At 39.8% G+C, this 14,292-nt stretch overlaps 1 protein-coding gene across 3 annotated transcripts in view; it reads left to right on the forward strand.

Moving 5' to 3' along the window:
* Positions 1-12,726, forward strand: part of UBE2U (ubiquitin conjugating enzyme E2 U) — a 63,700-nt gene extending 50,974 nt beyond the window's left edge. The window contains exons 9-10 of one of the 3 annotated variants that reach the window (XM_050757355.1): positions 5,911-6,005; positions 12,342-12,725. In XM_050757355.1, coding sequence (XP_050613312.1) covers positions 5,911-6,005; positions 12,342-12,538 — 292 coding nt within the window. In that variant the 3' untranslated portion in view covers positions 12,539-12,725. Of the gene's footprint in view, positions 1-5,910; positions 6,006-12,341 lie in introns of all 3 variants that reach the window. The other 2 variants (XM_050757261.1, XM_050757165.1) reach the window with 2 other exon arrangements.
* The last annotated feature ends 1,566 nt before the right edge of the window (positions 12,727-14,292 follow it).

The raw sequence follows: 14,292 nt of genomic DNA on the forward strand, positions 1-14,292 counted from the left end.
AACTGAATGAGATAGAGACACAAAAAACCCTTAAAAAAAATCGACCAATTCAGAAGCTGTGTTTTTGAAAAAAAATTAATAAAATAGACCACTAGCTAGACAAAGAAAAAAAGAGAAGAATCAAATAAACACAGTCAGAAATGATAAGGGAGATATCACCACTGATCCCACAGAAATACAAACAACCACCAGATAATACTATAAACACCTCTATGCACATAAACTGGAAAATCTAGAAGAAATTGATAAATTTCTGGACACACACACCCTCTCAAGACTGAATTGGGAAGAAATCGAATCCCTGAATTGGCCAATGAGTTCTATCATTAGTAGAACAAAAAAAAAAAAGCTCAGAACCAGACACATTCACAGCTGAATTCTACAAGAGGTACAGAGAAGAGCTGGTACCATTTCTACTGAAACTATTCCAAAAAAATTTGAAAAGAAGAGACTCCTCCTTAACTCATTTTATGAGGCCAGCATCATCCTGATACCAAAACCTGGCAGAGATACAACAAGAAACAATAAAACTTCAGGCCAATATCCCTAATGAACATTGATGTAAAAATCCTCAATAAAATACTGGCCAACTGAATCTAGCAGCACATCAAAAAACTTATCCACCATGATCAAGTTGGCTTCATCCTTAGGATGCAAGGTTGGCTCAGCATACACAAATCAGTAAATGTGGTTCATCACCTAAACAGAACTACTGAATAGGCAAAAGCTGGAAGCATTCCCCTTGAAAACTGGCACGAGACAAGGATGCCTTTTCTCACCTCTCCTATTCAACATAGTATTGGAAGTTCTGGCCAGGGCAATTAGGCAAGAGAAAGAAATAAAGGGCATTCAAATAGGAAGAGAGGAAGTTATCTCCAAATTATCTTTGTTTGCTGATGACATGATCCTATGTCTAGAAAACCCCATCCTCTCAGCCCAAAAGCTTTTTTTTTTTTTTTTTTTTTTTTTTTTTTTTTTGAGACAGAGTCTCGCTCTGTCGCCCGGGCTGGAGTGCAGTGGCCGGATCTCAGCTCACTGCAAGCTCCGCCTCCGGGGTTTACGCCATTCTCCTGCCTCAGCCTCCCGAGTAGCTGGGACTACAGGCGCCCGCCACCTCGCCCGGCTAGTTTTTTGTATTTTTTAGTAGAGACGGGGTTTCACCGTGTTAGCCAGGATGGTCTCGATCTCCTGACCTCGTGATCCACCCGTCTCGGCCTCCCAAAGTGCTGGGATTACAAGCTTCTTAAACTGATAAGCAACTTCAGTAAAGTCTCAGGATTCAAAATCAATGAATAAATGTGCAAAAATTGCTATCATTCCCATACACCAATCAACAGGCAAGCAGAGAGCCAAATCATGAATGAACTCCTATTCACAATTGCTACAAAAAAAAAAAAAAAATACCGAGGAATACAGCTAACAAGGGAAGTGAAGGACCTCTTCACAGAGAACCACAAACCGCTGCTCAAAAAAATCAGAGGACACAAACAAATGGAAAAACATTCATGCTCACGGATAGACAGAATCAATATTGTGAAGATGGCCATACTGCCCAAAGTGATTTATAGATTCAATGCTATTCCCTTTAAATTACCATCGACATTCTTCACAGAATTAGAATAAACTATTTTAAAATTTGTATGGACCAAAAAAGAGCCCAAATAGCCAAGACAATCCCAAGCAAATAGAACAAAGCTGGAGGCATCATGCTACCCAACTTCAAACTACACTGTAAAGCTACTGTAACCAAAACAGCATGATACTAGTACAAGAACGGAGACATAGACCAATGGAACAGAATAGAGAACTCAGAAATAAGACTGCACACCTACAACTGTCTGATCTTCAACAAACCTGACAAAAACAAGCAATGGGGAAAGGATTCCCTATTTAATAAATGGTGCTGGGAAAACTGGCTAGCCATATGCAGATAATTGAAAGCGGATCCCTTCCTTCCACCTTACACAAAAATTAACTCAAGATGGATTAGAGACTTAAATGTAAAACTCAAAACTATAAAAACGCTAGATGAAAATCTAGGCAATAGCCTTCAGGACATAGGCACGAGCAAAGATTTCATGATGAAAATGCCAAAAGCGATTGCAACAAAAGCAAAAATTGGCAAATGGGATCTAATTAAAGAGCTTCTGCACAGTGAAAGAAACTATCATCAGAGTGAACAGACAACCTAAAGAAAGGGAGAAAATTTTTGCCATCTATCCATCTGACATCTATCCAGCATCTACAAGGAACTTAAACAAATTTACAAGAAAAAAAAAACATTAAAAAATGTGCAAAGGACATGAACAGAAGCTTCTCAAAAGAAGACATACATGCGGCCAACAAACATATGAAAAAAAGCTAAACTTGTCTGATCATTAGAGAAATGTAAATCAAAACCACAATGAGATACCATCTCATGCCAGTCAGAATGGCTATTATTAAAAAGTCAAAAAACAACAGATGCTGGTGAGGTTGCAGAGAAAAAGGAACGCTTTTACACTGTTGGTAGGTTTGTAAATTAGTTCAACCATTGTGGAAGACAGTGTGGGTGATTCCTCAAAGACCTAGAGGCAGAAATACTATTTGACTCAGCAATTCAAATCCTGAGTATATACCCAAAGGAATATAAATCATTGTGTTATAAGGACACATGCATGCCTATGTTCATTGCAGCACTATTCACAATAGCAAAGACATGGAATCAACCCAAATGCCCTTCAATGATAAACTGGATAAAGAAAATGTGGTACATATACACATGGAATACTATGCGGCCATAAAAAGGAATGAGATCATATCCTTTGCAGGGTCATGGATGGAGTTGGAAGCCATTATCCTCAGCAAACTAACACAGGAACAGAAAACCAAACACCTTGTGTTCTCACTTAGAAGTGGGAGCTGAATGATGAGAACTCATGGACACATGACAGGGAACAACATACACTGAGGCCTGTTGGTGATGGGGGTGTGTTGGGGGAGGGAGAGCATCATGAAGAATAGGTAATGGATGCTGCGCTTAGTACCTAGATGATGGGATGACCTGTGCAGCAAATCACTATGGCACACGTTTACCTGTGTAACAAACCTGCACATCCTGTACATGTACCCCTGAACTTAAAATAAAAGTTGAAGATAAAAAAGGTTAATTGTTTGTTATGTGAATTTCACCCAAACAAACTTTTCATGTAAAATTAAAATTAAAATCTCTCAAAAATGGGAGAGAGTTAAATAAAAGATCAAGGAGATTTTCATACACTGAAAAAAAAAAACCTCTCAGTAAATTAAGAATAGGAAAGAACTTCCTCAACCTGATAAAGCATATTTATGAAAAAACTATAGCCAGAATCATATATAATGCTAAAAAAATTGAATGTTTGCCCCAAATGTCAGGAACAAGGCAAGGATGTCTGCTGTCACTACTTTCCCACAATATTTTATTGGAGGCTTTGTTTTCATTATAGCATGTATCACTACTGATTTATCTTGATTTTTATATTTGTTCATTTTTGTCTCTTCCATGAAGTCAGAGACCTTGTCTGTCTTGTTCTTCCTATATTATTAGCTCCTAAAATAGTGTCTAGCACAAGGTTGGTGTTCAATGAATATTTATTAAATGAATGAACTTTTGGGTAGTACTGTATAAGTGAGGTACACTTGTGTGACAGAAACATTTCTTTTTTTTATATACTTTTAAGTTCTAGTGTACTTGTGCACAGCATGCAGGTTTGTTACATAGGTATACATGTACCATGTTGGTTTGCTGCACCCATTAACTAGTCATTTACATTAGGTATTTCTCTTAATGCTATCCCTCCCCCTGCCCCCTACCCCATGACAGGCCACTGTGTGTGATGTTCCCTACCCTGTGTCCAAGTGTTCTCATTGTTCAATTCCCACCTATGAGTGAGAACATGCGGTGTTTGGTTTTCTGTTCTTGTGATAGTTTGCTCAGAATGATGGTTTCCAGCTTCATCCATGTCACTGCAAAGGACATGAACTCATCCTTTTTTATGGTTGCATAGTGTTCCATGGTATATATGTGCCACATTTTCTTAATCCAGTCTATAATAGATGGACATTTAGGTTGGTTCCAAGTCTTTGCTATTGCAAATAGTGCCACAATAAACATACGTGTGCCTGTGTCTTTATAGTAGCATGATTTATAATCCTTTGGGTATATACCCAGTAATGGGATGGCTGGGTCAAATGGTATTTCTAGTTCTAGATCCTTGAGGAATTGCCACACTGTCTTCCACAATGGTTGAACTAGTTTACAGTCCCACCAACAGTGTAAAAGTGTTTCTATTTCCCCACATCCTCTCCAGCACCTGTTGTTTCCTCACTTTTTAATGATCGCCATTCTAACTGGTGTGAGATGGTATCTCATTGTGGTTTTGATTTGCATTTATCTGATGATGACCAGTGATGGTGAGCATTTTTTCATGTGTCTGTTGGCTGCATAAATGTCTTCTTTTGAGAAGTGTCTCTTCATATCCTTTGCTCACTTTTTGATGGGGTTGTTTTTTTCTTGTAAATTTGTTTAAGTTCTTTGTAGATTCTGGATATTAGTCCTTTGTCTAACAGATTAGGGTAGATTGCAAAATTTTTTGCCTATTCTGTAGGTTCCCTGTTCACTCTGATGGCAGTTTCTTTTGCTGTGCAGAAGCTCTTTAGTTTAACTAGATCCCATTTGTCAGTTTTGGCTTTTGTTGCCATTGCTTTTTGTGTTTTAGTCATGAAGTCCTTGCACATGCCTATGTCCTGAATGGTATTGTGTAGGTTTTCTTCTAGGGCTTTTATGGTTTTAGGTCTAACATTTAAGTCTTTAATCCATCTCAAATTAATTTTTGTATAAGGTGTAAGGAAGGGATCCAGTTTCAGCTTTCTACATATGGCTAGCCAGTTTTCCCAGCACCATTTACTAAATAGGGAATCCTTTCCCCATTTCTTGTTTTTGACAAAAACATTTCTCTGCCACCTACTTTTCATCAAGAAAACTTTGTTACCAAAAGTAGTCGTCCCCCAAAAAAATTTTGTAAAATTTTTCATTTCCATATGTAAACTCCTTCTCCAAGGAAATGCTCTAAGAGCTTGACTTCCGCTCATTGATGTCTCCCATAAGCCTGTTGTTTTATCCAGGATAAGTCATTAATTTTTCTGATAGAATTTCTCCCTTGTGTAGTGGGTTGAATCATGTCCCCACAAAACAAACACCTGTCCCCCCAGAACCTCAGCATATGACCTTATTTCAAAATAGGGTCTTTGCAGATATAAATAGTCATTAGTTAAGATGAGGCTATACTAGATTCAGGTGGACCCTGAGTCCAGTGACTGTTGTCCTTATAAGAGGAGCAGAATGACAGAGACACACCTGGAAAAGGTCATGTGACATTGGAGGCAGAGATTGGAGTGATGCAGCGATAAGCCATATGACGTAAAGGATTGCTGACAGCCAGCAGAGGCTCGGAAGAGGCAATAGAAGATTCTTCCCTAGGGCTTTCCAAGGGAGGGAGGCCCTGCTGCCACCTTGATCCCCAACATCTAGCCTCCAGAACTATGAGAGAATACATTTCTGTTATTTTAAGTCACCAAGTTTATGGTCATTTGTTAAGGTGGCCCAAGGAAACTAATATACCTTGCTATACCACATGATGTTTTTACTACTTTTACAATAGTAAACTTATGTCATATTCATTTGCTTTTCCAACTTCTATTCTGTTGGAAAGCACATACTGAAATAATTTTACTTTACCATTAAATTAGTCAACACTCAGAATGGTTCCATATTCAAAGCCTATTGTTCTACTTTTATGTTTCATTTCATTTGTTTCACGTATTTTTCTCGAAAGTAAATATACTCTTACCGAAATTCATTTGGGAATTTAATTTTTCTTTTTCTCTTTCTAGGTATTCTGTTATCAAGTGTTGGCTTGCTAAAAAAAATAGAATGCCTGATGAAGTCAGACACTCAATGGAAGGAATTAAGCTCTGCCCAACTCAAAGTAAATCGATTCACTCTATTTGTTTTGCTTTTGTAACTAACATGTTATGCATAATATGCATAACTTTAAACTTTTTTCCCTTTAAATAAGTTGGAATATATGAGGGCTAATCCTTGTGTTCTCCTTTTAAGGTTGCTTTAACTTTTTCTGACTTTCCAAATTAATTTGGTAAATTACTCACATAGGAATTGGAACTTTGACAAAATTGAGTTACTTATATTTCCAAGCTTACTACCCTTTAATAGGTTAATATACAATTTGAAATTTTAAGGTTAAGTTTCAAAATATGAAAAAGCAGCCAAAACACACAGAGCACTAATAAACTGATCCCTAAAACTCATTGTATATTCAAAGATATATGCAATATGGCTGAAAAGAAAGAAACAGTGCTGAGTTGTTTTTTTGTGCTCTTTTAAAAATTACCATTTACTTGTTGGGATAGGTTGAGAGTGAATCTTCAGCGGGGTGAGCTGGTAACTTACCATGAAAGTCAGCTGGTATAGAGGGGAAAGCATGACATTTGGGGTTAGAGAACTTAGGTTCATATCTCAGTTCTTTGCTATTATGGAAAGGTCACTCAACCTCTGAGTTTAGTTTTTTTCATCTTCAGCTACTTCTATGTACGTGGAAGATGTTCAACAACTGCTAGTTGCTAAAATTCTGCCCTAACTCACAGGATTCTTATGACTAAATGACTCCATGTATATACAATTTCTTTGTGAACTGAAAAGTACAAAAAGCAATAGTTACTATTTTTTCCTGTCACCTGGCCACTAAACGTAACAGCATATACATGCCAGGCACAGGCAATCACCTTCATTCAGTGATTCTCCAAGGGCCCTGCCCCCATATCTCCAAGTTTCTTTTCCCTGCTCAATATCGACCTCTCTCCCTCCTACTTGTTTGGTGTGCCACGCAGATTTCCTCCTCTATATTAGCAGCCTCAGCCTTCTGCATTCAACTCTGCCTTCTTCCAGATTTCAGGGTACCTGCGAGGTAGGAAATGTTGCCTTCTCCAGCCTTACTCTTTGCTTTCTCCATGATTTCCCTACTCCTCTCTGCAATCTGTGTCTTTCAACATCCCCACCATCTTCACCAGTGGAAGAGATACTTGGTTAAGTTGTTGTGATTACAGTAATTTCTGTCTGTGCTTTGTCAGACTGGTGACAAAGCTATGTCTCTATAGCTCAGCTCTGCTTATGTTTTTACCAGGTCTAAAATACTTTAATTGTGTCCCATTTTCCTTCAGGATAAAATTTAGACTCTTTGACACAGAAAATCCTTAATGCTCTAATACTTGTCTGTGTCTTTGCAGTGACATTCCCTACCACTCCCCTTCACACCCTAAATGTTATACTAAGCTAGTGGGTCATGATCGTTTGTTCCCTATCTCATTTCATTAAAAAGCTTGAGCAGCACACTGTGTTTTCTCATACTCCTACTCTAAATGCTCTTCTCTCCCCTTCTTTACTTTCTAATGCCTAGCATCCTTTGAGATTCAGTTCAAGTATTACCTTCTCTAGGAAACTTTCTCTGTGGGTTATCATAGCATTTCTACCATAGCTGTATCATGCTCTATTCGTTTTCTATTGCTGTGTCACAAATTAGCACACATTGAATGGTTTAAAACAACACACATTTATTATTTTACTGTTTCTGTGGGCCTGGAGTACAGGCACAGCTTAGCTGGATCCTCCACTTAGGGTCTCAGAAAGCTGCAATCAAGGCATCGGCTGGGCTGCATTCTCATCCCAGTGGTTTGAATGGGAGAGTAATCTGCTTCCCAGTCCAGTGAGGTTGTCGACAGAATTCGTTTTCTTCTGTCTTTAGGAATGAGGGCCCTGGCTTCTGGCTGGGTATATGCTGGAAGCCTCCCTCACCTGCCGAGGGCTGCACACGGTTCCTGCCAGCATGGCCTCCTACTTTATCCAGCAAGAGTCTTTAGAGCAAGTCTGATAGCAAGATGGAGTTGTATGTGATGTAACATCATCATGCAAATGAGACCTTATCACTTGCATCATATTTTATTGGTTAGAAGTCATGGGTCCTATCCTCACTCAGAAAAGAGGAGTTTACACTGAGGTGTAAATACCAGGATGCAGGGATTCTGGGGGCCACCTTGGAGTCTGTCCAGCACGCATGCTGTGTTATTATTCTTTTTACTGCCTGTCTCCTTTGAAAAGGAGTGAGCTTCTTAAGGGAAGGGACTGCTCACCTCAATCTTCCACAGCACAGTGGTTGGCATACAGTAGCTATCAATGCTCATTAAAAAAATGAGTAAGTAAATAGTAGGATGAAGTAAAATTGTCATGTTTTTGTCTGCCTTGTGATTATGGGAAAAAAGGGTGAAAACCCATGATGAGTGGGAAAAAGAAAGGCAAGCTGGAAGAGGCAACATTTTAAGTTTAATGTCCAGAAACTGGTTAGCTCTTCAGTGCTGAGCCTTGCTCTCTTTTAACATGGAATAGACTCTTCTTTCTGTCTACTCTGGAAGAGGCTATACCTGAGAGGTTGTGGTAAATTTGATTATTGTTCAGAAATATTCATTCCTGCTCCACCTACATGAACAAGATATATTTCCTTGCACCTTGACTTTGAGCTTTTCCCTGTGACATGTTTTCATCAATGGAATATTAGTGGGTGCAGTGTGCCCCCAGGGTTTGGAAAGGGTTTGCATGATTTGGCTTGCTCTTTTTCTCTTCTGCCATCATCACAAGAGCGTGCCTGGACTGGCCCTCTGATCACAGAGAAAGATTCAAGGCATAGATCTAAGCTTGCCCAGCCACATTTCCCAGCCATTCCCCAGCCAAAGAAGCCAACCACCTATTGACCTGCTGATATGTGACCGAAACTAATACTTATTGCTGTATGTCACTAAGATTTTGTGGTTGTTTATTATGTAGCAAGAGAGTTGTTATGTAGCAAGAGTGAACTTATATACCATATCGAAGGGAAGTGTGACTCAGAAAAGGAAAGAACCGTGTGCCCCTCTTTTGCAAAAAAGGATGGCATGTCATAGTTTGCCAATGGGAGAAACTCACCAGAGATTTGGCAGGTGGGAGGGAAGTCAAGGCCATTATGCTTGGGAAGTTGTTCATATCAGGCATGGTGGGTTCCTCAGATACGGCATTTTCACACGTCTCTCCACAGCCTCACTTCACAGACACGGTGGCTGCACAGACATCCCCATGAACTCCTCGTTTTTGTCACAATTTGGGTGGCTAAATGTGTGCAGCTTCTTGTACTCCATGAGCTTCTGGTTTCCCACTCATGTCAGTGCATCAGGATCATGACTGTTTTTTCAATTCTCCAGCTGTAGCTTCCAGATCTTCACTCCCCTGGGTCCTCCCACACCTGGATAATCCCAAATTCCTGTGTTAGATTCTGACTCTTGTGTTACTTGTAGTGGCTCTGTTTTCCTAACTGAATCCAGACTGAAAACAGGACTGAATAGAGATAAACCATTTGTTAATCATCAGAGCCCATCAGTCAGCACAGGTTTTACTATCTTTACTAGCTAACCTATTTTCAGATTGAAAAATAAATTATCAGAGGCAGAGTTTCCGTGATCCAACCCAAGAAAGGCATGGAAAATATAAGGCAGTTAGAATTTGTGCTTCCCATAACTTATTTTGTTAACATAGTAACAAAATCCCCTCCTTTATTACTGATTCCAACCACCAAATCCAAGGTGTCTCAGAGGGATTTATAAAGCTTAAGATTTCCTGGAGGAGAAATTCAAAATAATCTTTTTTTTTATGTTCTAAAGAAACATTTCTATATTTATTTCGCATTATACTCTGCTGATCTAGCCAGGTTTCTTTTTATGCTTCCTGGGAGATTTTAACAGGGCAGGAACTAAGAGGGCAAATAGTCAAGGTGGTTGATTCCCAACTTTCATTCCACGCCAGCAACTCATGTCAGCCAATCATGGTGATCTCATTTCCCTTACCAGTAACTAGTTTAGAGATGGGGTGGGGTGCAGTGGCTCACACCTGTAATCCTGACACTTTGGGAGGCCAAGGTGGGCAGATCACCTGAGATCAGGAGTTAGAGACCAGCCTAGCCAACATGATAAAACCCCATCCCTACTAAAAATAATAATAATAATTAATTAATTAATGTTTAAAAAATAGCTGGGCGTAGTGGTGAACTCCTGTAGTCCCAGTTACTTGGGAGGCTGAGGTGGGAGAATCACTTGATCCCAGGAGGCGGAGGTTGCAGTGAGCTAAGAGCACGCCACTGCACTCCAGCCTGGGCAACAGGAGTGAAACCCTGCCTCAAAAAGAATAAAATTAAATTGAAATAAAAGAAAGGGCATGTGACAGGATCCTGCTTGAGGGGAAATATGCTGGGTGCTTCAGGGGATGGTTTTCCCATCCACTCTTAAAAATGAGCTCTTGGTGAGAAGTCCGCTTTTTCCTCTGGATGTTGCTGTGCCCGGTGTGGTTACTAGAATGGCTGTAGCTCTCTTGCTGTGCACTGTGAAGATGAAGACAACACCTCAGTTAGCAAAGCAAGCAGTGAAAAGAATTGTGTCCTTCGTGACATTGTGGAGTCACCGCAATAGTCAATCCTGCCCTCCACTCTGGCTTTTATCTTATGTGAGATAAAACATTCTCCTATTGTTTAAACTGGGTTGACTTGGCTCTGTATTTCTTGTAATCAAAAGCATGTGGAATCAGAAAGGCCCAAACATGGTTAGAAAGAACTGGAGTTAGTCCATCAATAACATGTTCATGGAAAATAAAGGAGATGCTTTTCTCAAGGCACAGACAGAATTTAGTTTTAAATTAGTTACAACTAAATATTAGCATCGAAAGTATGAAAATTAAAAATCACTGGGGGCCTCAGGATACCCATAGGATAATGGTGACTGTGTAAACTCAAATCTCTCTATGTATCTTTCTCTCTTTGTTTTGTTTTGAGATGGAGTCTCACTCTGTCACCCAGGCTGGAGTGCAGTGGGTCAATCTCAGCTCACTGCAACCTCTGCCTTCTGAGTTCAAACGATTCTCCTGCCTCAGCCTCCAGAACAGCTGAGATTACAGGCTCCTGCCACCACACCCGGCTAATTTTCGTATTTTAGTAGAGACAGGGTTTCACCATGTTGGCCAGCTGGTCTCGAACCCCTGACCTCAAGTGATCCACCTGCCTTGGCTTCCCAAAATGCTGGGATTACAGGTGGAAGCCACCATGCCTGGCCTTTCTGTGTATCTTTCTATAAACCAAAGAGAGAAGGAAAACAAGTCACTTGTAGCCTGTGTCTATAACATTAGAAGACAACAAGTATTATAGGGTTTATTTCATATGTAAGTGAGGGAAATAAACATATAAGGCAAACAAAATTTGTCCTGGAACCCATAATCGGCAGTGAATCTGGTGACAACTAGGAAAAAGGGGAGAGAATGCAGTGAGGTTTTAGAGTTAACAGAACATAAATAGCACCAGCTAGAGTTCATCCCCAGAAAGCGAGGTCCCCATGCTGTGTGGAAATATAGATCTAGAAATATAGACATTATATCTATATTCTTCTTTTGAAAAGTATAATCAGTTTATTTCCCTGTTTACAAGGCCTGTAAGATAAAGATGAAAGTCCTTTGCATGACATGTGAGGCTTTCCTGATCTGGCTTCAGCCTCCCTTCCAGCTCCACGAAACTTTCTGTATACTATAACATTGTGGTTTTGGATAGACAGATCTGGGACAAGTCTTGTTATTAGCTGGATATCTTTGGTTAAGTTACTATAGGTCATTCAGCCTTAGTTTCCTCATCTGTAAAATAAGAATAATAATACCTGCCCATCACAAGGGTTGTGTCTGAGTTAAATAATATTATAGCTGTCGACTGCTGAGCACCGCACCTGGCACAGTGGAAGTGCGGGAGAATCCACTCTGATCACGCCTAACCCTGTCAAGTCCTCTCATACCTTTGTGCTTATATGATGCATGCTGTTTCTTCTAACATGTTCTGACCTCCCTTCTCTGTCTAACAAACTGCTCCTCCTGTTTCAAAGCCCGAGTCTGTTTTCACTTAGACATAGTGATTCCCTCCCTGTGCTCCCAAAGCAGCTTTTCCCTTGCACATCAACCGGCCGTTAGCAGGGACCCAGTAAATATATATGTTAAATGAATGAACTAACAAAGCATCAAAAGATTGAGCAAGATGGAAAGAATGATTTATGACAAATAAAGTTACTTATAAAACATGAAGTTTAGAAAGTGTAAAAAAGGTTGCTCGCATTCATTCAGATGGTCTTTGGCATTATCCTACAAATGCAGGAACACTCTTTTCATTGTTTTTCCTGTATGTCTATTAAATTTCTGTTTTTTATAGTTCCCACCACAGATGAAATTTTTCTTGAGTCACCAACTGCAATAAATAGCGTCACAAACATTTACGAAACAGAAGAGGAGGGGTGGAAGAGTGACACTTCATTATATGAAAATGACACAGATGAGCCCTGGGAAGAGGAAGTGGAAGATCTAATCTCCTGGATCAACACTCTCAATACAAATACTTTAGAAGATTAAGCAGGACATTATCAGGTTAAAAAACTGAACAGCCTCCACCATAGCCCAGTGTTGTGGAGCAATTTTGGAAGACTCTCAGAACTTGGATTTCATTTTTTTCAGGCTGTTCTCACCCGCTCACTGCAAGTACAAGCAAGTACAAATTAGAAATATAAGTACAAATCAGTAAAGATGTTGCTTTGACTTTCTTTAGAACTAAGTTACCGAAGTTAGGGATGTTCATTGCCATATGCCAATCAATGGTGTGACACTCCCACAGTTTTTAGGCTACTGGACACAAGTTTTTGCAGGCAGAGAATGGGTCAGAAAGAGGCTGGGATAGGAGGGGAGCAATTAAGAGCTTCAGAGGCTGGACATGACCTCAAATAGCAGGATCTATACATGGACCTACATCTGCCTGCTTTCTTGTCTTGTTTCCTCCATATTCAAGGAATGAGATGTCACTATTTACTAATGTTTCTCTTCTGTTTTATTACAGAGTACATGGGAACATATCTGTCACCCCAAAAGTTTCCCCTGCTTCATGGTAATACGTCTCTCCTGCTCCTATTTCCTGCCCTTACTTTTCATAAGATCAGTCAGTATCACTGATCTGCTTTCTGTCACTGCAGATTAGTGTGCAATTTCTAGTTTTATATAAACTAGACCTTCTATCTCCTTGTATTCTTATAACTTTATTTTCTCTGTCTCTTTTTGCCATGTTGTCTCAACCTATACGTATGCTTGGGTCTCTCCTATTCTAAAATATGTCTCTGCCTTTGACCCCTATCTCTGCTTACCTCACCATTATTCACTCATTTTTCTCAATCAGATTTATTGATGGTGGTCTATCATTCTCTCTTTATTTCTTTCATTCATTTCACATTTGCATCCACTGCACAATGAAATCTATCTTCCATTCATTCTACTTCACTAAAATTTGCTGGGATCACCGTGATTTTCTTACTGCCAAAACTCATGTTTGATATTATTGATCATCTTCTTATTTTGAAGTGTTTATTGCCGTGGCTTCAGAGAGACCTATTTTGAGGCCTACATACCTACACACATATGTCTTCTCAAAAATGCCATACCGATCTATATGTCTGACCTTGGATGTAGTTATCAAATAGGTCTCTCCCTCATTTTTAGGGAAACTGATTTTAGTTCCCATGAAAAAAAGAAAGCTCTACTACATGTATCTGGTCTCTTTGCACTCTCCTGGCTGGCTAAATATTTCCAAGTCTCCCTCTGGTAGTTCAGACAGTAGGGCCCCAACTGATTGTAGTACCTACACTTTTGCTATCCCCCTGTGACCAGAACCACAACATTCTGAGTCTCTCTTAGACCTCTTTTATAAGAGCACAGATTCCATTTATGAGGGCTTCACTCTCGTGACAAAATAATTTCCCAAAGGCCATACCTCCAAATACCATTCCCTTGGGGGTTAGGGTGTCAATATGTGAATTTTGGGAGGGGACACAAACATTCAGACTACAACATTGTGTCTAATATTACTGAACTCCTTGTACTTCCCCACACATAACAGCATTTTCCTGCTTCCCTGCCTTTGCTTATGCCATTTCCTCTACCGAGAATTCCTTTTCCCCTCTTCAGTTGGCTAACGCCTATTCAGCCCCTAAAACTCTGCTCAGGCATCACCTCCAGAGTTTTCTCTGCACTCCACATACCCTACTCCAGGCTGGGTCTCTCTCTGGCTCTCTGGCTTTCACTCTGTGGGCACCATATAGTATGTGTATGTGTCTGCTGTTCAA

Source organism: Macaca thibetana, chromosome 1 (genome assembly GCF_024542745.1).
Source record: "Macaca thibetana thibetana isolate TM-01 chromosome 1, ASM2454274v1, whole genome shotgun sequence".
In the NCBI taxonomy this organism is placed as follows: Eukaryota; Metazoa; Chordata; class Mammalia; order Primates; family Cercopithecidae; genus Macaca; species Macaca thibetana.